The sequence below is a fragment of the Alexandromys fortis genome, unplaced genomic scaffold (genome assembly GCF_014885135.2).
Source record: "Alexandromys fortis isolate MF-2015 unplaced genomic scaffold, M_Fortis_MF-2015_v1.1 scaffold_27, whole genome shotgun sequence".
In the NCBI taxonomy this organism is placed as follows: Eukaryota; Metazoa; Chordata; class Mammalia; order Rodentia; family Cricetidae; genus Alexandromys; species Alexandromys fortis.
Window position 1 is genome coordinate 3,390,581 of NW_026067952.1, and position 24,776 is coordinate 3,415,356.

A 24,776-nucleotide genomic window follows, 5' to 3' on the forward strand; every position below is an offset into this window, starting at 1 on the left:
ATAATTTAAAAAAGAGGCTATGAATATGAGAAGGAGCTAAGTGGGAGGGGACATAGAGGGCAGAAAAGATGTAGTTATATTTTAATTTTAGACAAAGTGTAAGGACAAAGTACACAAGTGTTATGGATGCAGGAGGAAGAGTCGTTTTTCTTTGGGATGGTGTTAGATACCATGAAAAGGGAACTCATAAAAGAAAGCATTTAATTTGGGTACAGTTACAGTTACCTGCTTATAGTCAGAGGGTACTAACCCGTTACCATGTGGCAGGAAGCAGGCAGGCATGGTACTGAAGCAGTAACTGAGAGTTTTATGTCCTGAACCACAGGCAGCAGCAGGAGCTAGGCCTGGAGTGGGGTTTTGAGACCTCAAAGCCTATTCCCAGTGACACATCTTTTCCAACAAGGTCACACTTCCTTCGACAAGGCTGCACCTCCTAATCTTTTCCAAGCAGCGCATTAAACGGGGACTAATCATGCAAAAATATAAGCTTATGGGAGCCGTTTCCAGTCACACCACCAGAGGTGGCAACTGGTAGGTGGGTGGTCCAAGCCCCAGTAGAGGACTTTGTACCCATGAGCATATGGACAGCATTACTTGGACTCAGTGTGTTACAATAACAAAGAGGATGTTTAAATTGGGAGGGAGATAGGTTGGGAATGGGCCTGGGGGAAGTTGAATGGGAGGGAATGGGGAGTAGATATGACTAAGATACACTGTGTATATGTATAAAGTCTTCAAAAAAATAAAAAAGAATTAAGATGATAAAAAGTATGTTCTATACACTATACTTTTTCTGTATGTTTGTTTCTCTGTATAGTCTTAGCTGGCCTAGAACTTGCTCTGTAGATCAGACTGGCCTTGAACTCACAGAGATCTGCCTTGCTTCCCAAAGGCTGAGATTAAAGGCTTGCGTCACCTCTTCCTGGCTTCACTATATCTATTTTTAAAGTTTTCTTGTATTTATTTTTCAAGGCTTACCACCTGTGTCACTGATAGATTCTCTCCCCCATGAAACTTGTATTTTTGCTGTGTAAATGGGTATGGAGAACTGCTCATGAGCCCCTGTCACTGTACACTCTGGTCTCCTGGGTATGAAAGGCTCAGGTGTCTCTAACTCCAGAAGGTGGCGGAACAGAGTGACAGCGTGGGCTAGGATGGGTGTGATGACTCGCATCTAGAGTTCCGGCACTCCCAGCACTCCGGAGGCTGAGGCAGGAGGATTGCAAATGTGAGACCAGTCTGCACTATAGAGTGAGTTCCAGGCTAGGCTGGGCTCTGTAGCAAGACCCTACACTAAAAAACAAAACAAGCCAGGTGGTGGTGGTGCACTCCTTTGATCCCAGCACTCAGAAGGCAGAGGCAGGCGGATCTCTGTAAGTTCAAAGCCATCCTGGTCTACAGAGCAAGTTCCAGGACAGGCTCCAAAGCTACAGAGAAACCCTGTCTTGAAAACCCCACCCCTGCTCCCCCAAAAAGTCCGAAAGAAAAACAAAACAAAACAAAAATTGTTAAGGTTGTCTCAGGTACAGCCACTTGGAAAATGGCTCACTGCTGCCTTATGAAACTGAGCAGAGAACCGGCACTTGCAGTCTCAGCCATTTACCCAGGGGAGTGGAAGTGTGTCCGCACAACACCTGAGCAGAGATGTGCACAGCATAAGTGTGTCCGCATAACACCTGAGCACAGATGTGCACAGCAGCTTTACTCATAAATGCCCAGACTTGGGGTCACAGAAGACGTTCTCCAGTAGGAGAGGGATAAATAAACTGACATAGAAAATATTATTGGGCACTAAAAAGAGGCAAGCAGTCAAGGAATGGACAGATATGGAGTTTGTTTAAATGCTGTTATTAAAGAAATGCCGGTCCAAAATGACTAGAGACACTTATTTTTTTATTTTGATCGCAGGACATATTAGAAGGCAAAACTATTAAGACAGTAAAGATTAGGTCAGTGTTTGCCAGGGCTTGATAAAGGAGGAGGGATGAAAAAAGTAGAGCATGGGATTTTTAGGGCAGTGAGACAATTCTGTGTGATGTAATATCAAGGACACATCATTAAACATTCCTCCAAACCCGTACAGTGGCCGTACAACGAACCCCCTGGGTGATAATGCTAATGTATCACACAGTGTGTCTGTCAGAAGCTTAACTGGTAATGCTGATGGAGTGAGGGGCTACTCAATACAAGGGCGGGAGGGTCAGAGAAAACTATTGTGCATTCGATTTAATTTGTTTTTCTTGTTGAGACAGGATCTTGCTATGTAGCTATGGTTAGCCTGCTATGTGGCCCAGGATAGCCTTGAGCACCTAGATACCTGCTTCCCAAGTGCTAGGATTAAAGGTGTGCACCACCACATCCAGTTGCTTAATTTTGATATAATTCCTCAAATCTTATAAACATTTTAAAAGCTGTATGAACTAGAACAGAATAAGGCAGTCAGCCAGGCTTGCCCCAGCACAGAGCCCTCCCGGTGCTCTCTGAGCTGACTCCAAGGCTCTCAGCCTGGCTCCTAAGCACACAGCACCTAAGCCATCCTCACATTTCCAGGTCCACCCTTCCACACTTGGCCCCACTTACTTTCCCAGTAAAACACAATGGCTTAGAAAACACCTATGCCCTCTAATTTCCCTCTTGTGAGAAGGCCCTGCTACCTCATGTCCTTTATTTGGCTAACTTCTGTATTTCCTTCCCTAATTCCTCACTTACCCAAGTCACAGATAATGCTATATATTTGGGGGGTTGTTTTTGTTTTTAACCTGATTTTGATCTATGATCCTGTCAGACACAGTTCTAGGTCCCAAGGAACTTATCAATGAACGAAGCAGACAAAACTCCTGCCCTGGAGGAGTCCACACTCTAGAGGTGCTTTTCTCCTTGGGCTATGGGTTTGAAAGAGGGCAGAAAGGGCATGCCCTGCCTACGGTTACTGTCCATGGTGCCTAGCCCGTAGCAGATCCCAGCCCCTGCAGTGGATGGAGCTGATGGAGCTACCAGGCACCAAGGCCTTGGAGAATGTGCAGGCTAATACAATCCACATGATAAACACCATAATGGGCTCTAGCAAGGAGAAGGATATCTGGGCAGGCAGAGAGGCCTGGGAGTACAGGAATCCACACAAGAGTGAGCACAAAGGGACTGTCTTTGATAACTTCCTTCCTAATTACTCCTTGTTATCCTCCCTGAGGCAGATTAACATCCCCACACCTGTATATTACGGATACAGGACATTTAAGAAAGTGTAGTATGGCGTGGGTATCAGACTGGCCAGTGAGCAGGACAGTGCCTGAGAATCTATTTCTTACACGCTCTTTGGATCATTCTGATGTAGCCAACTACACACCAGGGGTCCAGACAGTCCTTATCCTTCAGGGTGTGCAATTATCTGTCCTTAGCCCACTGTAACTTCCTCTTCAATCTCATGTACTGCTACCACAGCATCCATTTCCTTCGGGGCTATGCTCAAACCCCACCTTCTTGATAAATATTTCCCAAACCATACTTCTGTCTTAAAGAAAAAGATTATATGTATATGCATGTGAGTGCAGGTGCCAGTGGAAGCCAGAGGTGTTAGAACCCTGTGGGACTGAAGCTACAGGTGGCTGTGAGCTGCTGGGAGATAGGTTCTGAGAATTGCCCGGGTCCTCTTTTAAGAGACGTGCTTTCAACTACTGAGCCATCTCTCCAGCCCTGTTTTGTCTTGTCTTGGAGATAGGTTTTCTCTCCAGGCTGGTCTTGAACTATCCTTCTGCCCCAGGCTCCAGCCTTGCATTGTCACACTTGTTAATACAGCATACCCCTTCCTTATCCTTCTTGTCCCCATCTCCGTTTACTTCGATCCAAGCGCTTAGCTCTATCTGTTCTAAGTGACATCTTAAATCTGCCTCAGAGGCTCAGGAAGTCTACCCCTTAATGCCGAGAAACTCTGCAAGCTGGTTCATAAGTGCAACCATCATCAAAAGTTAAATGACTAAACTTATAATTACATGAATGATACTGAACACACACGAAGGTAAAAATGCTCTCGCTTGTCACTTTCTAACCTTAAAAGCCATCATTTGTGTCTCCCTGAGCGCCTTTACCCTGCAGCCCTGCAGAGCGGTGCACATGGTGTATAAAGACTACTCCTGGGTGTTTTGTTCTCTACTCTGAGTCCAGTGAGCTGAAGTTAACTGCAGAAGGAGCACATCACAGGAGGGGAAGCATGACAAACTGAGTTTAACTGTGTCATTTTATTGATTTGTCCCCAGTTGCCATGGGCCATATTCAGCTCATTGACTGTATTTGTGAACAGTCTTCTTCAGTAAGGCCATGGTCGCTCACTTATATCCTATCAGTGGCTACAGAATTAAAGTAGGCAGTCACAACTATGGCTGAAAAGTCCCACAGTAGTGGCCCTTTACAGAAAAAAAAATGGCTGGTCACTGGTCTGGCCTTAAGAAACTATCTAAAAGGCCAGGTGTGGTGGCACACACCTTTAATCCCAGCACACAAGAGGAAGAAGCAGGCAGATCTCTGTGTGTTTGAGGCCAGCCTGGTTGAGGCCAGACCTACAAACACCTAGGTCTGTTACCCAGAGAAATCCTATCTTGAAAAACCAAAAAATAAATTAAAAATAAGAAGAAGAAGAAGAAGAAGAAGAAGAAGAGGAGGAGGAGGAGGAGGAGGAGGAGGAGGAGGAGGAGGAGGAGGAGGAAGAGGAGGAGAAGGAGGAAGAAGAGAAAAAGAAAGAAAGGAAGAAGAAAGAAAGAAAAAAAAGGAAAGCCCTGGAGCAAATATTAGTGATGCAGAGCCCATCATTAGAAGTTGAGAAAATTTCGGCACACTGCTTCACATTTTCATCTTCTTACCCTTCAGTTCGAGTGCAAACACCAACACAGATGTGGATACCACATCTGTTTAGACATAACCACATGCTAGCCATACATGGAAGACGTAGGCAAGATTCAAAGAAAGTATAACACAAATGTCAGCTAAACTGTGATTGACACATGCTTGCAATTCCAAGTGAGGAAACTAAGGCCGGAAGACAAGTTTGAGGCTAGCCAGGACAACACATCAAGACAATTATTTAAAAAACAAAATAGGACTTCCCCATGAACGAGGAATTCTCAGTAAGTGCGGGTCAAAAAAATAAATAAATAACATAAAAAAAAAAACCAGGGGACAGGGGCAATGGCTCAGTGGTTAAAAGCATGAACTGCTTTTACAAAGGATCCAAGTTTGGTTTCCAGCACCCAATCAGATCATAACTGCCTGTAACTCCAGCTCCAAGGGATCACACTGACTGGCACCTCCACCAACACACACACAAACACACAATGACTTTCAAACATGCAGCAGGTGCCCGGCAACACACGTGGCATGGCTAAGTGCAGGAGCAGCTTGAGAGAGTTCTCACGGACTGGCTTGTCAGGCCTACATCACAGTCCCAGCTCTACCGCCAAGCAGCCGTGTGAACTGAGTAAATTATGTAACAACTTATTTTTATTTACATTAGTGTTTTGCCTGTATGTATGTCTGTGTAAGGGTGTCAGATCTTGGAATTACAGACAGTTGTGAGCTTCCATGTGGGTGCTGGGAATTGAACCCAGGTCCTCTGGAAGAGCAATCAGTGCTCTTAACCACTGAACCATCCATCTGTCTAGCCCCACCTTTTAAAATCTTAGCTTCTTCTTCTAAAAGAAGGGGTCCACCATCTTACCTCACAGGGAGGTTGTGATCATGGACATGGGTGCCTGTCACCTACTGTTTCTCCAGATGGGAGTGGCCTTCTGACCCTCCAGAGACACAGCCTTGACGCTGTCACACATTTTAGTGATGTCACAGCTCACTGCCTGGCAGGTCTAGCGCCATCATATATTGCTCAGCTCAAGTGCTGGCTGAAGTGAGAGGGGCAGGGTGCAGGCAGTGTGGGGTCCAGTCTTGCTCCTACAGCCCCAGCATGAATCCATCTACAAAGAAGAGGCCCAAGAATGGAGTGGTTTCCAAGGTCAGACTTTGTCTCAAAGCCCAGGCAAGTGAGAGATCTTATCAATGATCCAGCCTTTTAGAGAAGGGAAAGGGGAAGGGTGAAAGGAGGCCGGCAGAGTTAAAATGGTCTCAGGGTACAGTTAAAATGGTCTCAGGGTACAGTTAAAATGGTCTCAGTTTTGTTCTAAAGCCAAACTGGCAAGACTCCCAGTCTAGGGTTGGTCAAAGCATGCTCAGTCAAATGGAGACACAGTGCAGCATGCAAGGGGTTTCCTTCTATGCCAGCTCTCCCTCTCTTCCTGTCTCTCAGATGCAAGATGAGAAACTGCAGGACAAGAAAAATCAGCCTGTCAGCAAACTAATTGAGCGGAACCGACTTAAAATGGTGAGATGTTCCATTTTAGCCCCTGCTTAGGGGAACCAAACCCCCACTGAAGTGCTACCCCACGTCCCGACCCAGTGACCCCGGGGAGCCAGCAGACTTAGCCCTGAGCTGAGCCAAGCCATAGAAAGGGCATGGAAGGCGACCCTGGAGAGCGGCAGCCTCTAATTTTCTGGTTTATTGACCCTGGCAGGTATTAAAAAACTTGTCCCTCTTGAAGTTACTCAAGAGTTCAAATGACCGGATCCGAGAACTGCATAGCCTGGCCAGAAGGTGTTGGAATTTAATAATCAGAGTTCCAAAGATCCTCCAAATCTCCTCTGGGTGAGCTCCCTCCACACCCCCTCCTCACACACATACAAAATACCCAGCAACTATCTTTCCTAGGAAGAGGCACTGTGGTGAGGGATTGGGGAGCAGTGGCCTGCTTTACACAAGGGCTCTGTGCAACAGATATTTATGCAAGGTGTTTTACTGGCAGGGACTGAGACTCCAGCGATGAAGGGATTTATCTCAGCCAACTGAACTGACAATTGGCAGAGTACCTGTTTGAAGTCATTCCCACCCGAAATCAAAGCTGTGGCTCTAACAGTGATCACAGTCATCTAGTGAAGGGCCCACCTATAACTGTGGTACTGAGTGTGCATGTGGGGAGCTTTCTCTTCCTCCTGGGCCTGCAGCCCAACCCAGAGACAGTCTCACAGACTGCCCTCTGAATCTGAAGATACATTATCTTGCTCAGAATCTGATTACTCATGGGCCACTCTAGAATTTGGGGAGCATTTATATAAGTGCCAGCCACTCTGCTTACATGTTACACACGTGCCCCCCCCCCACCCTTAGATGTTTCTTCCCGACAACCTAGGTACATGAGATTATCCATCTTATGATGGAGACCCTGGCTGGGCTCTGGGAGGTGAAATGTCTTATTCCATCTAGATACTGTCTCCAAAGACTGCTCTCCAGACCAGCTGCTTCCTTGCCTCCTACACACCTGGCAGATCTTGACAACAGGCCCCTAGTGGCCATCACTGTCATCAGCCAGGGTGAGCAGGCACGGGACTTTGCCTGGCTCAATCTGATACTCAGACTCCCGAAAACTTCCTCAGGCATCTCTCTCTGATGTGGCCCCTGAACAACCGAGAAGCCCAGAACCAAGCTCAGGGACACAGACCACCATAGTTCTTGAAGCACAGAAATATCTCTTAAAAACATTTGTCTCTAAATCTCAATGTGAGAGGTACCTTGCCCTCATCCTGACTTCTACCTAGCCCAAGCGAGGGTACGGAGAAGCTTCTTCAGAGACCCATGGTTTCTTAGAATATAACTGGAAAGGAACACTGGGCAGTCTTCCCTCTTGGCTGAGACAGAAGCCTAGTGTAGCGGCAGGTGCCAACAAAATATATACCCTTGGGCTCCTCAAATACTGGTCATGCCTTCTGCCTTGCCAAGGTCTCACATCCTTTCTACTAAAACTAATAGTACCTCCAGGCACTAGAGACGCTTCTTTCAGTCTAGCTCTAGCAGGCTCCCTGAAGCAGCACCACAGCGACTGCTCAGGACTGGGTTAGAAGGACCCTTGCTCCGCTGACCTTTCCTTTCCCTGTCAGGGACAACGTAAAAGTGACACAAAAGAATAAAGAGCTGCAAGACGTTCTGGCCCTGGTGAAGAAATCAGAATCCAGGAAAGCAGAGTCCATAGAGAAACCTAATGAAAACACGTCAGAGGGGTCACCTGCAGCAGCGTCACGGAGAAAAAAGCAGGCAAAGTCTAAAGTCCCCAAGATAGCAAAGAATCATGGCTTGCTTACCAGAGACCAGAAGAGGAAACCACATGTTAAGGAGCCCCGAATTGTCTTCCTGAAGATCTACAATCACAGAACTCCCAAGATGAACATGAAACCACTGGATGAAACTGACCAGTTGGTCTGGTTTGAGGGGCTTCCCACACGCATCCACCCCCCAGGGCGCCGGATCATGTGCAGATCATCTGCCTTACGCCGCGTCAAGCGCCCCTGTACCCGGTTCTGCTCGGTGTCACTTTGAGCTGCCTGTGTAGCATCCATATGAGGTGGGTATGACGACACCACTGCCAGGCCAAGGCAAGATGCAGCCCCTCATGCAGGCCCACACCTGAGCCCTAGACTCAGGGGTTTGGGTCTTGCTGACTGTGGGTGGCTGGACTGGGAGGCCCCATACCCAGAGAGAGGAAGCCATTGACCAGACCACACGGCAGGGTAATAGCTGGGCTGAGGATGCAGCTCAGTTGACTGGGCTCTAGGGAAGGTGCAATGGAAATGTGGGACCCAGTGTATCATCTAGTTGTCTGGAGACCCCAGGAGAGTGGGAACCACCGCTGTGGCCCTGAATCCCAAAGGATGTTTAAGCTAGGGAGGAGGGAAGTAGCCACACTGGGCTTTGCTGCATCTCCTCCCCTTAGGCTAAATCAACTCTATTTTATTTAGTCATGTTTTAAGTAAGACTTATGCTAAAAAGAAAAAGTTCTTAAAGACAAGAAACTCTTCCCATCATGGCTTGAGGTGCTCATGAAGGGAAGAGGGCGACTGACTCCTGAGGTCCACCTTAAAGGGTTTCCTTTAAGTTGGAGATAGCCCCAACTTGCCACAAAAACCAAGGGTCCCAGGCCCTGTGCCCACTCACTGGACAACAGCGCCCCCTGGGGGTGATTTCTATGACTAACATGGAGCTCTCTGCTGGCAGGTGGTGTAACCCTGGATGGGAACTTGAAGCTTAAGAAGTAGAGATCCTGCAATCAGCTAAAGGGAGGGAAGAGCGGGAATTTCCTGAGTTTACAATAAAATCGCTCATATGCCACTGAACAGTATCACCACTGGCTCCGCCTGTCTGGTGCTGGCAATCACATACACATGGAGGGCAAGGATCCTGGGGGAGGTGCAGGGGGGAGGGGGGAGGGAGTGTGTCGTGGGTCCATCCCTACGCTCCTAAAGTCATTTCCTAAAACCACAGCAGAAAATATACCAAGTTATAATCCTTCAACATCCCCCACAGGCTGGCTCCTTTGGGCAGTGCACACTTCCTCTATGAAGTCATTTGTCTCCTGGGTGCAGGTGCCTCACAATGGTCCTGTGAGCCAAGGAGAGGCAGAAACTTGTACACCTATATAGCAAATGGCTTACTCAGAGAGGAGGCGCTGGAGCAAAATCTACCCCCTGCCCCGTCTCCTGGCTTCTCCATCCCACTTTCCCAAGAGAGGGAAAAGTCACACGCAGAGCCTGCCTTGGCCAAGGGAGTCATCCCAGAATCCAGCTCCCCACTGACTATCAATGCATGTGGTGTCAATAACTGGGCCTCCTGGATCTCAGATCATAGGAAACACCAGGGTAGGTGGGGAGTTGGCACTGTGTCCTACAGTTCAGGTGTAATAGCACAGTTACCCTGAAGCCCGATCCCTGGCTGACTTTATCGGTCAGGAGCACTATTGTCAGTAGGAACTATAGGGCCTTGCACACACGGTTGAGGGGATGGGGCAGGGGAACCCAGGTTTTCTTTGGACAAAGACTAGAACCTTCTAATAGCCTCCTGAGGCTAGCAGCAATCAATGGGTGTGCCTGCAGGTGAGGTACCCGGCCTTTGAGCCACTGAAGGGCAGGGTCGCAGAGCCCTTCTGGAGAGGCAGGGCAGTGATGACAAGATCTCATTTGGGAGGGAGATTGATGCGAGGACCGGTGTCTTAACCTTCCTCTCGCACTGCCCCTGCCTACTATGCCTGGCACTGCCGTCTACATTGGAGGGGCAGCCTCACATGGGCCAGTCAGAGCCAAACCTGGCACCAAGGCTGTCCCACTATCCTGCTTCTGCTCATGCTTCTTCCTATGGGAGCAGCCCAGTGCTATCTGAGCACTCTGTGGCCCTTCTGTACATCACTGCTCCTGCCATTTCCCAGCAACCTCTTCCCCAGTCACTCCTTCCAGCTGTTTCCTGCTCAGTGGTCTCCATCTTGAGTCCCTTCAACCTTGGTAAACTTTTCCTCAATTTCTTTCCAACCTCCTGCTTATCAACTGGTATGGTGAACTTGTGACCTCAGATGTGTATCCCTCAGTGGGTGGCCAGGGCAGCAAGCTCTGTCTTCATGGCAGCCTGTTCAGAGAGGGATTCAAGTACAGGCCCCACTGGAGAAGGCCTGCTCAGGGCTGGCAATTTCCCCTGCGTGCCCCAAGAGAAGATGGCAGCTTAGCCGTGTGGGCAGAGCCTGAGGTCTAGCATGGCCTGTGGAAGGAAGGCCCAGTATCTTCTCCAACAGGACTTCTTCCAGCCTCCCCATGCCCTTGACATGACCGCCATCAGCTTACATCCCACTGCCCACTTTCCTGTATGTAAGGAAGTCCACTTAAGTCTGACGTTCTTCTGGGTTTGGTAAACCCATTATTTGAGGAAAGCGTATCCCAGAAATGGCTTCCTAAGAGTAAACTGGAGGGGTGTGCATGTGTGTATATATGTGTGATCAAACTGAACTCAAGCATCGACTCAACAATTTAAGTCATAGGACTTCTGAATTTGGCTTCTTCTATTTTTGGGGTGCATGCGTGCACATGTGCACAGGGTATCAAATCCACAGTACCGCACACGTTAGCCAAACACTCTATCATTACAAAGAGCCAGATACACTTTTTTTGAGATAGAATTTCATTGCATAGCATCAGCTGGTGTTAAACTTGCTATGTAGACCAGGCTGGCCTCAAACTCAGATGTGCCTGCCTCTGCCTCCAGAATGCTGGGATTAAAGGTGTGTGCCACAGCTCACTATTTCAATTGTTTTTTTTTTTTTTTAAAGGGACATAAGCTGGGAGTAGTGGCACAGCTTTAATTCCCAGCATTTGGAAACAGAAGAAAGATGGATCTCTGTGAGCTCAAGGACATCTTGGTCTATATAGCAATTATCAGGGCTACATAGTGAAACAGTGTCTCAAAAAAAGGGGGACACTAACACACATTTCAGAGAGTCTGAAGTGATGAGGCTTATGCAGGGAAGCCAGTTTGTGGGGTGCTGAAGAACTTCAGCCTTTCCCTAGACTTCCCCAGTTCTGTGCCAGACTTGCTCAGTCTTGGCTCTGCCTCTCCCTGGTGAGCTCCTACTTAAGAGCCTGCAAAGGACCTAGCTGTCAGTTTCCCAAGATGTCCCAATTATCTGGCTCAAGTTCACTCAAACATGCAGGACGTGAAAAGACGAGGCTTTTGAGCAGCTGTGTGATGTTGGGGTGAACTGTTACCTCCCACGTCTAGTGGTCCCGATGCAGGGATTGAGAGAGAACTTACAATCAGCGCCCTGCAGGTTCGGCCAACAGGAGAAAGCAGGCTGTGGTCCCCTCCACTGTAAAGCGGTGAAGGGGGAGGGAGGCTGGGAACTCAGAATCATGGGTTACTTCCTACCTGCCAGACACTGTGCAATTCTCACAATAATCAAAGAAATGAGTACACTCTGCCCTCCACAGTCCTGCATGCATGGGTTCTATACCATGCCATTCACAGCCAGCTGTAAATGGAAAATACTCAATAAAGATGTCCATCCATACTGAGCATGTACACTTTCCCTGTTCCCTGAACAATACTGTATAGCCCTCACCACCATCCTGATATTGTACCATCTGAAGTATGAAGAACATGTATATAGTTACACGGAAACACTACACCATTATCTTTTGCAGGGATGGGGGTTGGAGAGTGAGACCCAACACACCCTAGCCAACAGCCACCAACTCGGCAATTCTTCTTGACCCACTGCAGTTTCCTGCCACCCTGCCACCATTCCTACAGACTCGAGGACGGAAGGCCAGGACGACTCAGCTTCTATTCCCTTCCCTGCCTCAATACTCTTTTCAGTAGCTTTATCACCTTCCTCCAAGATGTGCCTGCCCTCTGGTCAGAAGGAAGTCACCCTGAAGCCACAGAGAGTCCAAGAAACTCAGCTTCCAGAAAACTTACTGAGCTATGAACCCTTCAGGACTTGAGGACCTAGAACCTTCCTCAAAACCCCTCCCTCCAAGATCTCTGTCAGTGCATTCTGGCTTCCACATAGTTGTTCTAGTCAGGGCTGCTTAGACAGGAAGCATTAGAGGTGCCTCTGAGCCACACTTCCTTATCTTTTGGGGCTATAAACTGTTTTAAGTGGCAATTACACAGTTCTCCACATTTCTCTCCAAATGGTCTGAATTCAGATGTTAGGCAGAGTGAGGGAAGAGGCAGGGTCAAGACTTGAGCTCTCCAGAAAGGCATATTCTTTCACCAGGAAGCTGGACGCAGGTTTCTCCTCTAGACTGTAGTCTTCCGGAGTTAAACACCCAGCCTGCGTTCCTGCGTCACTTGCTAATCCTTGCTCCTAATTTGTATGTTACCTAGGCACTGTTCTTGAATAGCTAGTGACGTATTTAAAGTTCTGTTCAAGCACTGGGATTTGAAGGTCTAAGGTCATAGTCTGCTGAACCCATCAGAGCTTATACACCCCAGTTATTCACCTTTGCCGCACAAGCATATCATTGCCACTTCCAGAGCCCAGATTCTGAGGTTGACAACCACAGGCAAGTTCCATAGTTTCATCATCTGTAAGGTGTGGATGATGGAGCTAGGCGGGGTGGAGAACACCCTGGCCACTGTGGAAAAGAGGCAGGTGCATCTCTAGGAGCTCGAGGCCATCATGGTCTATAGAGTGAGTTTCAGGTCAGCCAGGGCTACACAGGGCCCCGACTCAAAACAAAACCACCAAACAAACAATAAACAACCAAACAAAAAACAGAAGATACGGATGATGGGACTTCCTACTGAGATTGCCACATGAGAAAAAACAAGTCCCTGGCCTTCTGCTAGATAGACACCCGTTAAGCACTCAATAGAATAGATGCATTTGTTATGAAAATGACAAAATGTCACTGCCACTGCAGACTGTAACTCACTTCTAGAAACCATTCACATTGCTGCTTTAGAAACTGTACGCATCTGAAGACCATAAACTGTGTGTGTGCTAGCTGAATGTGTGTGTGTGTGTGCATGTGCGGAGCCCAGAGCAGGACATCAAGATGTTATTTTCTAACACACTCTGCCTAGTATCTTGAGACAGGTATCTCACTGACTTGGAAACCTGTTATTTCAGCTAAGCAAGACGGCCAGCAAGCTATGGGGATATACCTGTCTCCAATCCCTCAGTTTCTGTCTCCACGCCTTCTGGGGAAGTTCATGCAATTTTTAGTCAACTCAGCTCAGTCATTATATTACTGGGGTTAAAAAAACAAACAAGTCACCTTGGTTTCTTCTGGTGCTTTTTCAATTTCCAAAAATCAAATGGGCATCAAAAGACAGGTTTCTCATCAAAGGAGTTACGCAGGCAAAGCTGGCACAAGCAACTGAAAGAGAACACCAGCACTGTTCTTGCCTGGAGCAGCAGACTCCTCAGCTCCAGGGAGACCACAGCCATGCTGAACGTTCTAGCCCTTCGTTGTGGTCACATGCCTGAGGAGTGTGTCGGAGGAAATCCACCAATGCAGCTGGGTTGAGGCCCTGCAGCCAGCGTAGCCACAACCCCGAGTGACCAAGGGCCTCACGCTAGCTCACTCACAGCTTTTGCCCGGGTGCTTTCATTCTCAGATTTTTCATTCTGCCAGTTGCGACTCCCTACTCTACAAGGCTGAGAGCCAAGAGGCAAGAAAGGCTCCCTAGGGAGGAAACAAAACTCATCTTTAGTTGTGAGACTCAGCTCTCTTGGGCAAGCTCCAGAAACCAAAGAAACACAGCCTGTTTCATACAAGTGCATGCCGTGGACGTGCTCAGGGACCACACGTGCGGCATCGCAGGGGCAGATGCAGGCCGAGTGCAGGATACACTATTTTGCTCTTGTTTTGTGAGACAGGGATTCACTATAACATCTGCGTTGATCATGCAGACCAGGTTAGCCTCAAACTCATGATCCTCCTACCTCAGTCTCCTGAGTATTAGGGTAACCAAGTGCTACCATACTTATCCTGGCAGTCAGTACTTCATCTGATTGGAGAAATCACTCTGGGAAAGGAGGAAATACTAATTCTTATGACTCCTGTGCACAGCTGCTTTCTCTTGCCCTAAAAGTGACATCATAAAGTAAGTCCAGGCAAAAGTGTGGAAAATACTGTATTTATGTACCTAGAAAGGACAGCTGCCAGCACCTCACAGAGGAAACGCTAGGAGCAAACTCTAGCCTTCACAGCAAATTCCTGTCTCCTCCAGTACCGTCAGTGGAGCTTGCCATGGGGAAGCTGCGCACCCATCATACCCTCCCCCACCACAGAGTTCAAACAAAAGAGGAAAAAGAAACTCTTGCCACAACTAAGGTCCAGTGGGAGCTGGGGCCTGGTCATTCCTAGAGAGCAGACCGTGGCTTTTATTACGAAGCTAAGGCTGCGGGAAGGGGGTGCTGGGATTCTTCTCTGGATCCTGCAGCCTGCTGTGTTGAGAGCTGGCAGCAGGGTAGAGTCCATATAGAGGTTCTCGGACACACAAACACACTTTTGTATGTGTCTAATGGGGCACAGGCTGTGCACTGCTCTTGTGCTTGAGGCCTCATCCTTCGTCCTCTGACAGCGGCCTAGTACTTTGCACCTACACCTCTTTTGTGGCTACGAACCCAGAAGTCAAATGTTTCTCCACACAGAACCACTGTGGTTTGGCAACGGGGCAAAGGTACCAGCTGTCCCAAAGGGCAAGACAGGCAACCAGAAGAGTGTTTGCGCCAATCAGATATCCTTGATTTTTTTTTTCCTTTTTAAAAATAACAGGCTGGTGACGGTATGATGGCTCAAGAGTTGACATGGTTCCAAATCTGTTACCACCCTCTATGAGGTCCCCGTCCTGGCTTCCAGATATCAAAGCTCCAGCAGGCAGAGGCCATTCTTGCAGCTGCGATCATGACTGCTACCTGCCTTTGTGACAGGACCTCACTATCTCTCCACCAACAGACTTCACATTTCCAGGGTTCCTCTCCGACTCGGGCTGGACCCCATCTGGAGGTCTGAGCAGCCCAAGGTGACAGGGGGCCCAAATGCCAGCAGAATATCCGAAGGGCTCAACTCTAGACATTGGATTTAGGGGCTGAGCTGAGGGGGATCTCCTTGAGTTCCGTCCGCATGCACAGGTATTCCCCGATGACTGCCATGAGTGCAATGCACACAGCCTGGACCAGCCACCAGGTCAGCGCCGAGGGGAAGCGGGAGCTGTAGAGCCAACAGCCCAGGAGGTGAAAGAAATGGACAGTCACAGTGAAATCCAGACACTGCTTCCCTCGCCGGATGAAGTACAGCAAGCCCAGGGCACTGTGGGGAAAGGACATCAGCGCGTTGTCACTGGGTTGTCCTGGCCTTACATTAAGTCCTTGGGGAGATGGGGGACAATTAGGATGACAGCACAGTGGTCAGAAGCGAGCAAAGTAAGTGAGAAGCAAGGGCTGTTATCTCAGATGCTGAGAGACCTGCTGGGTGACATCAAGACTGGGTCTGAGAGAACGGGGGAAGATGAGTTTGATGACAAACACCCACCAGGAATGGTACACACCAGGACTGGTGTATACCAAAAAGTACACATGCTCTATGCAAAATGCAGACAGAAACTACTTGCACCTAGGCAAATCTTGGCACTTGGAATCAATCCACTTTCCCACTATTCAAGAGAAGCCAGAAAACTAGACATTCCCCACCTTCAGCGTAAAGTCATAATATAATGTACATGAGATTGTTTAAAGTACTACCCATGAATAAACCGTACAACTAGGAGCTAAGTGATCAGATTAGTCCCACTTTACTGAAGAGGAAAAGTGATAAAGCTGTCCAAATTCGCTACACTAGTGGTAAGGTGGTGGATGGCTGAAGGCCAGGTGAGTCTGCTTCAAGTCTAAGACCTTGGTCCCTATGCTAAACTGGTCCTCAAAAAAAGGGCAGTGGCCGGGCGGTGGTGGCACACGCCTTTAATCCCAGCACTTGGAGGCAGAGGCAGGCGGGATCTCTATGAGTTTGAGGCCAGCCTGGTCTACAAGAGCTAGTTCCAGGATAGGAACCAAAAGCTACGGAGAAACCCTGTCTCAAAAATCAAAAAAAAAAAAAAAAAAGGGCAGTGGTCATGAGTGACCTTAAATGTTACCTAGTCCAACCCCTGGACTATATACAAGGAGCCCGGGTCCCAGAGAGGAGTAAAGTAACTGGGTCAATGGCACAGAGCAAGAATGGAAGCCAATTCTCCTGGTTCCTGGTCTAATTCTTTCTTCAGCTCACGCCATATCTGGGTACACAATCAGGCAGCACACACACAGTGACCGAAGAACTTTGAACTTAATTCAAAGCAACAATGGAGACCCACGACAGGGCCAGTCCATAGAAATATGCTCTTCCACCCATCTTACCATTCCCAAGAAGTGCCAGCCTGCCTCTTGTTTACATTTAGGAAGTTAGTTCCAGTTAGACACAAAAGAAGTACAGTAGAGCTGGTGATACTCACCAGGTAAGGGCGTTGAGGACGAAGGACATCATTGAGAGCCGGCCTGGAGGGGTGGAAAAGCCCAGGATCTGAGGGGGAATCACAAAGGGAGATATGCTAGAGAAGCGACTTGGCGGAGCCCCAGAATCCTAGCAAACAGCCTATGGCACAAGCACTCGTCCCAGAGTACAGAAGACAACACCTTCATCCACACAGAAGCCTATTTCCCACATGGTTCTTTTGCACACACCCACTGTGGAATCTCATTTGAGCCTCATGGTATGAGGGAAGGATACCATTTTCCTTTTACAAAAGAAAACACAGGGTTTAGAGAAGTTGCCTGAGGTGATGCAGTGACTAAGAAGCAAGAGTCAAAAAGGATGTCCAGCAAACTAATGCTCCGCAGGCCAGGCTTTGTTTTTGCAAACAAAGATTTATTGAAACATCGTTCACAATTTTCTGGCTTACTTATGATTGCTTTTGTACTATAAAGGTAGAGTTGAATGGCATGACCAAAAAACCTTTACTACCTCATCCTTCCAATAACTGTTTGCTGAACCTTGAGTTGGAACCCAGGCTGTGTGCATCAGGCCCCTCTGCAACAAAACTGGATTCTCCTATGCCCTTGCAAGAAGGATGGCGCCTCCCACAAAGTGTTCAGCACCTAGAATGTGTGCAGTGTTTATTGCTGACAGAGTACTAGTAAGCACTAAATATCTGAACATAATTCAGCTTGCAAAGGCCTTTGACATCCATGATCTCACAATGCCACTACTGTCTCTTCTCAAATAATTAGTTATCTAAAGGCAGAGGGCGAGTAGCAAGCACGAGGACCCCATGCCAGGTCTCCTGAACCAAGAGCTCTAGCTCTTCACTATCACAGGCCCCCTTCTCCCACCAACCTCCTCGGCGCTCACTATCCCTTACAAAGCATTTCCCTCTTTTGTTGGTATCTTGTTTTGTTTTGTTTTGTTTTGGGGGAGACAGGTTTCTCTGTGTATCCTGGCTGTCCGGGAACTCACGCTGTAGACCAGGCTGGCCTCGAACTCAGATCCACCTGCCTCTGCCTCCCGTGAGCTGGTATTAAAGGCGTGCAACACACACACACACACACACACACACACACACACACACACACACACACACGCATTTTCTTATTCCCAGGCCCCTCTGGGACTTTTACCATTTTACTGTGGGTGACATGACAGGGTTATTCTGTCACTTTCCAGAGGAGGAAAGGGCTTGGAAAGGTAAAACAACTTGTCAAGTTCCTCCAGCTCGATTGGATTCTAAACATGGGCAAGCTTTTTGTACTACAGTTTACCACCTAATGCCAACAGCATGATTTTGTAGATACGAGAGGTGACATCTGCCACAAGTCACACAGCAAGCAGAGTGAAATTTAAATAAGATGCTCTTAGGACACCTAATAGTTCCCACCGCACCACACCGGGTGCCCTTTTATCTGCTCCTCTTCCTACTGTGGTCCCTGGAAATCTGAGCTGAGAGAAGTGTAGTCTTTTTTCCGGAGGGTCTCAGCAAAGAGACTTTCCATGTTTGCCTGGGACATAAGCCTGTTGACTGTAGTATCTGCCTCAGCCATGTGTGTTCAACCTCGGCTATAAGCGCAGCCCAACACAAAACTGTAAAGTTATTTAAAACTCTATGAGATTCCCCCCCCCCCTTTTTTTGTTTTGTTTTGTTTTGTCTTAACTCGAATGCGCAGTTCCTGAGCGTGGGTACGTCGTTTCCCAACATCACAAGACTGGACACGCCTGAGAGTGAACTCATCAGCCTCCCTGCCCTCAGTCATTCCACTTCACAGATGGGGGTGGGGGCCTGGAATCCCTTCTTTCTTAGGTCCCCAAAATGAGAACGTGGCCTACCTGGATCTAGCGCTCGGCGGTGCCGGACCACAAAAACCCACTCCTACTCCATCCCTCCAAGCCTACCTCCGCGTCGAACATCTGGTCCAGCGAAGGGCTGCTGCGCACCAGCGCGTCCACCAGCGCCAGCCACAGGCCCAGCGAGCCATAGTACACCGTCTGCATGAGCACGATCTGCGACAGGATCAGCAATGGATCCCACACGTAGCTGCGAAACTGGCCCGCCATGCCGGCCCCCGGGGCTCGGCAGCCACTCGCGCCGTTCAGCGCAGCCACGCCATCGGCCCGCGGCCGCCGGGCTACCTGCGGGGAGACACCCGGAGCTTCAGCCGGCCGGCCGTCGCCTTGGCAACGCCGCGGGAGGGAGAGCCTGGGACCTAGGAGCCATACCATTCCGGGAGGTGGGGGAGGCGGGGCGGGCGGACCCACTCACGGCGTCAGGGGAAACCCTGCCGGTTCCGTCCGCCTGGCTCCTCCCGGGTTCACTCACCCGCGACCGGCTCGAGGGTTTGAAGCGTCCGAGCGCGGTCCGGCTTCACCCGTGGATTCCCGACACTGCGCTGACAGACAGGATCATGGAGCGGAGGACCTGCCGGCCTAGAGAGGCCGAAGAGCGGCGGCCTGCGGCTGCGTGGGAAGAATGCATTTCCGGGGACGGCGGCCGACGGGCCGTTCTGAGAGCGGCCAGGAAGTCAACTGTGCACATGCGCAGGAGGAAGGATGAAGGCAAACGGAAGCGAGGCACAAAGCCGTGAATCTTGCGCGCCCTCTAGAGGGAAATTAAAAAAAAACAGCAGGTCCATTCCTATGAGGGAAAGGGGTGGAAAGTCTAGGAATAAATAAAAGAAAAAAACATTCACCATTTGAAGCATGGCGAGATGGCTTAGCGTGTTAAAGGCTTGCCAGACCTGTGTTTAATCCCTGGAACCCACAATTTGGAAGAAGAGAACTGATTCCCTCCTGCAAGCTGTCATCTGACTGCTGTGCTCACACAACAAATTAAATTTAACCAAAACGAACTTTTTTTCGAAACAGTCTCACTATGTGGCCCTGGCTGGTCTGAAACTTGCTATATTCCAGGCCCATATTGGAACACACACACACACACACACACTTTTTCAAGGGAAAAAAATGGGTTAAACATTGACCAGCTTCATGGTTAGATTCTCAGTGTTTTCTCTCCTTAGTTAATCCAGAACTTTCAGGCTTTTCTACATATCTTCTTTTGGTCACTTTCTCATTATCATGATGTTTAAAGGTCAGAGAAGGGGGCAATATACTGTCTTAAAGACATAAAGTTAGTGAGAAAACAGGCTTTTTGTTCATTTCAAGACAGGTTTTCTCTGTGTAACCACCCTGTCTGACCTGGAACTTGCTTTGTAGACCAGGCTGGCCCTGAACTCACAGAAATCTGCCTGCCTCTGCTTCCTGAGTTCTGGGATTAAAGGTGTGTCCCCATATACCCGGCAAACTAGGCATTGCAATCCAGGTGAGGCTCGGAAGATTTGGACACATGAGACATTACCCTGCACTTTGGACACGGTTACAATAAATGGCCAAGTAGTGGGTGCTAAGGTGGCCATCCAACAGAGAGAAAAAGGCAGCTCCTGAAGTCACAGCTGGCATCAAACCTGACCTTGCCTACCTCCATGTTCACTTTTATCTCCGCCTTCCCTGAGACGGAATAGTGGACAGTCAGTAAATATTTGCTGAATGAATCAAGAGCAGAGAAAGGGCAAAGGCAAACCCATGACTCATTTGATTTCTCTTCCCAAAGACCCAAGTTCCCCAACTTCACAGAAGAGCACAAAGGAAGGAAGTAGGAGGTCCTAGGAAGAGTGTGGGCTTTCCGCCGGCTCTGTCACTTGCTAGCAATGTGACCACTGAGCCACTCCCGTCTTTAAACCTCAGCTTCCCCGTCTATGAAATGAGGAGCTGGACTACATGAATGTTTTCCAACGTCTACTTCACACTGCATGAATTATGTTCCCATTTAAACGCTTTACAAAAACCCCACATAATCTGCCAGTCCGAAGAGCAAGTGATAGTCATGTGACCACTTGGAACTGCTAGAACCCCAGACAAAAGTAAAAAACAAACAAACAAAAAAAAAAAAAACGAGGCTTTGGCCAGGGTATGTGACTTCTCTTGTCATTTGGAAACTGTAAATAATTCACTTGGAGTCTAGCCCAAAGATTGCTGAGGTACTTCTCAACTCAACCATCTTTTAGGTACCTCAGAACAGCTCAGCACGTTTCAGACTCTTCTAGTCCTCTGATTCACAGGATACAGTGTCTGTGAGACTGTCAAGTACACGTGAGCGATATAATTCTCAAAACCCAAGACAGTTGTTTGTAAAGAAACTGAGGTTGAGAAGGGCATGGTGGTGCAAGCACTTTTAATTCCAGCACTTGGGAAACAGAGGCAGACAGATCTTTGAGTTCGAGGCCAGCCTGGTTTACTGAGCGAGTTCCAGGGCTACTCAGAGAGACCCTGTCTTGAGAAACAAAATGAACAGAGAGAGAGAGAGAGAGAGAGAGAGAGAGAGAGAGAGAGAGAGAGAGAGAGAGAGAGGCGCCAAGGATGGACTCAGACGAAGGGTCTCTGGCTGCAAACACCAACTTCCTTTCCAATGGCAGGAGAAGGGAGGAGAGAGCATGGCGCTGCAGGGAAAGGGCCAGTAAATTCCTCCACTCAGCCTTGCAGCGAGGGGATGAGGGAGAGGAGCACGTGGAGGTCTAGAGAAGGCACAGAGTGGAGAAGTTTGTCCTGGTTTCCCACAGGCAGGTCTCTTTATACCCGATTCACCCTCTTCACGTCACAGCTGGGTTCAGTCCACCCCATCTCGTCCCCCACAGCAGAAGTGCTCCCTGTCGTCCTGAGACAGGACTCACAAGTAGCTTTAGAACTGTGTGGACAGATAGCGTCTGATGTCATTCTTGGATCTTAGAGCTTGCCTCTGGGAAAGCCCCAGTGACTGGCCACGTCCTTTCCTGCTCTGCTGTTTCCTTTTCCCTTCGAAGGCTCAGCTTTTGGGTTCTTACCTTGCTGAGTCCGGGAAATGGCCACCATCTACGTCTTAACCCGACTCCAACAAGGAAGCCAAGAGCTCAAGGAACCCTGACAGTTCTCTTCACCAGTCCCTTAGCCTATTTCTGGAATTAGATCTCACAGACTTGTTGTATGACCTTGGGCAAGTCCCTTGGCGGGCCCTAATATCCGGGACTATAAAGGAAAAGCCAGGAATTGGATTCCAACTTCCAAATGCAATAATACCCTGTGATGTCAGAACCCCTCGAGAAACAAGGCACATTTGGATTCCTCTATGAAAGCAGAGCATAGAGATCAGTCTCGTGGGACTGATGAGCTAGCTCGGCAGGCAAAGGCACCTGCTGTCAAGCCTAAAGATCGGAGTTCAGTTCCTGGGACCTGCACAGTGAGAGGAGGAAATTGACTCCTTCAGCTTGGAACTGACCTCCAAAAGCATGTGGGGTGTGTGTGTGTGTGTGTGTGTGTGTGTGTGTGTGTGTGTGTGTGTATGTCCAGTGCTAAAGATCAAACCCAGGGCCTCACATGTTATACAAACACTGTGCTATTGAATGACCCTTCCAGTTAAAAATCTGTACATTTAAAGCTAATCCCAAGGTAGGTATGGTGACACATGCGTATAATCCTTATACTCTCAAGTCTAGAGGCTGAGATAGGATCATGAACTCCCGAAACTTTGGATACGTAGAGATATCTGACAATAATACTACTACATTTAAAGAGTGACTCAGAGTTACATATTTAGCAACCACAAAAGATTGCCTGTAGGTGACCCCAAACCAACTCCTCCATCCAACAGACTGCTTCTCTGTGACCTTGATGTGTCCCTGGCTCTCCCTGGGTTTTAGGGTTTTTTTCCATTCGTAATACGAGGGGGTTGGACTAGAATAGCTGGTCCCCAAGGGCCTTCCCTGCGCTGCCAAGTCTGTGGTTACAAACTTATGAATGAAATCCAAACTTTGGGTCAGAAGCAGAGGTGGCGAATAGCTACAAGCTAGGACAAACTGTCCTCTGAGTGTCTAATCATTTGGTCACTGAGGCCTAACTACAAGCATTTAAGGGCAATTAGTACTAGGGTCAGCTCCTGATCTACCCTGGTAAGTCACTCAGGTGACGTGGGATTGTTCAAATCCTGGCTCTACCACAGCCTTGTTGGGGAACTTATTTCGCTCCCTCCACCCCCTTCTCATTGGTCTTCTCTTCCATAACAAGGACCACAGTAGCACCCTTATAGTTGACTGTACTGAGGATCAAATGTGTGCTTAGCCTGATAAGCAGTCAGTGTTGTGTAAGTGTTGGCAGTATTAATTACTGCTGTTATTTCTTCCTTTGGAATGTGGGAGTGGAAATACCTAAGCTTTCAGGGCTGAGACAAGGATCTTACTGTAATAAGTACCAGAATGAACCCAGAGCCTAGGACATAGTAGGAGTTCAATAAACATGGCTCCTTCTGTGTCTGTCTGTCCACCTTTTCATACTGAGACTGAACCTAGGGCTTGCTTGTGCTTGGCAAGTGTTCTACTATTGACTTGTTTCCTTGGCCCTATTTTCGCTTTTTATTTTAAGGCAGAGTCTAGGCGGCCCAGACTGGCTCTGAACTCTTTCTGTTCTCCTGACAGCCTCTGAACTTGTGATCCTCCTGTCTCAGCCTCTGGCATAGCTCAGATTACAGGCCTGTGCCACCAGAGCCAGCAGCTTCTCTACCCGATCCCAGCCCCACACCTCAGCTCCCCTCCTCCCTCCTCCCGAGGATGCTCGCTCCACAGCCCGGCTCACGTTTCCTTTTGGGGAATAGTTTGTAGAAGTTCTCCGGAGACAGGTTATGCAACAGTGTGCTCACACTTTTTGGAAACTCCATGTAGGAGGTTGGCATTCGTTTCTATTCTCCACATCAGTGACGAGCCTGGACTCTGGCCAGTGAGTTCCGTTCTTAGAATGGAAACTAGAGAGCCAGCCCATTGGCTGCCTGTTTTCTCCTCCACACTGAGAACACTCTGTTACTCTGGCTGCGTCAAGGGCTGTGTGTGTGTGTGTGTGCACATGTGTTTGAAGAGGGACATTTGCTGGGCACCTACTGTATGCCACAGGCTTCTGTTATCTCGTTTGGTCCTTATTTGACTTCTAAAATAAGCCCGTGAGTAGTAAACACTGTTAGTATTCACACTTGGCAGATAAGGAACCTGAGGCTCAAAGAAAGGCTTGATTTGCCCAGAGCCACACCTCCAGAAAGGGGCAGAGCTGAACTCCAGCCCAAGTCAGTCTGACTCCTCTCCACAAAGTGCATCGGGATGGTTACAGTTTACATAAAACTCTCACCCACATAACCTCATCTGCTTTCCCCAGCAAAGTGAGCATAACTATTGCCTATTTCACAGATGAAAACCTCACAGTCAGCTGGTGTGTAGAGGGTCTCCTCAGCAGGAATAATCAAACTAAGAACCACAATGGCTAGAGCTGTCGCTCAGAGAGAAAGCCCTAGATTAACACGCAGAAGCTTTTGGATTCTGTCCCCAGCGCTGCAAACCAAACAATGGTAACACAATTAAGAAATATCTGGAGAATGTGTGTATCTGCCATCACTCCACAAATTTCCAGTTTATCCCTGTACACCAGAGGAGTGGAGAAACAGGTTTCTGTGCTCTAAGCCTGATCACTGGTAGTTTTTCTGTAAACCATCTCTCCATGGTGAGGGGTGATGCCAGGCATATTAGTGGGTGGCTGGGCCTCTAGTTGGATGGTACCATTTTCCCTGAACACAGGACTCTGATCCAGGCTTTAGTTACGGATGCCTAAGACACCCTGGAAAGGAAAAAGAGAGGTAAAATGGGTGCCTCCCCATTTCACATGATTTGATTATTTTTCTTCCTCTTTTTGGCTTTTTGAGACAGGGTCTCATAGTATAGGTCCAGGCTGGCCTGGAACTCATCATGTAGTCCAGGTTGACCTCAAACTCATCTTCCTGTTCAGCTGCACAAGTGCTGGGATTACTGGCATGTGCTATCATGCCTGGCTCTTAGCATTCC

At 48.4% G+C, this 24,776-nt stretch overlaps 2 protein-coding genes across 5 annotated transcripts in view; one reads left to right on the forward strand and one right to left on the reverse strand.

The window, feature by feature from the left end:
• Sys1 (SYS1 golgi trafficking protein) overlaps positions 1-19,363 on the reverse strand; it is a 30,542-nt gene extending 11,179 nt beyond the window's left edge. Inside the window, exons 1-4 of one of the 4 annotated variants that reach the window (XM_050151043.1) lie at positions 19,196-19,363; positions 18,772-19,008; positions 16,841-16,908; positions 14,476-15,666 (exon numbers count right to left, since the gene is read on the reverse strand). In XM_050151043.1, coding sequence (XP_050007000.1) covers positions 15,426-15,666; positions 16,841-16,908; positions 18,772-18,933 — 471 coding nt within the window. In that variant the 5' untranslated portion in view covers positions 18,934-19,008; positions 19,196-19,363 and the 3' untranslated portion in view covers positions 14,476-15,425. Of the gene's footprint in view, positions 1-14,475; positions 15,667-15,702; positions 15,725-16,840; positions 16,909-18,771; positions 19,009-19,138 lie in introns of those variants that run through there. The other 3 variants (XM_050151044.1, XM_050151047.1, XM_050151045.1) reach the window with 3 other exon arrangements.
• Tp53tg5 (TP53 target 5) lies at positions 4,685-10,783 on the forward strand. Its single transcript, XM_050151048.1, has 3 exons — positions 4,685-6,358; positions 6,549-6,679; positions 7,966-10,783. The coding sequence occupies exons 1-3, from the start codon at positions 6,203-6,205 to the stop codon at positions 8,399-8,401; spliced, it is 723 nt and encodes a 240-aa protein (XP_050007005.1). The 5' UTR covers positions 4,685-6,202; the 3' UTR covers positions 8,402-10,783.
• Positions 19,364-24,776: the final 5,413 nt, after the last annotated feature.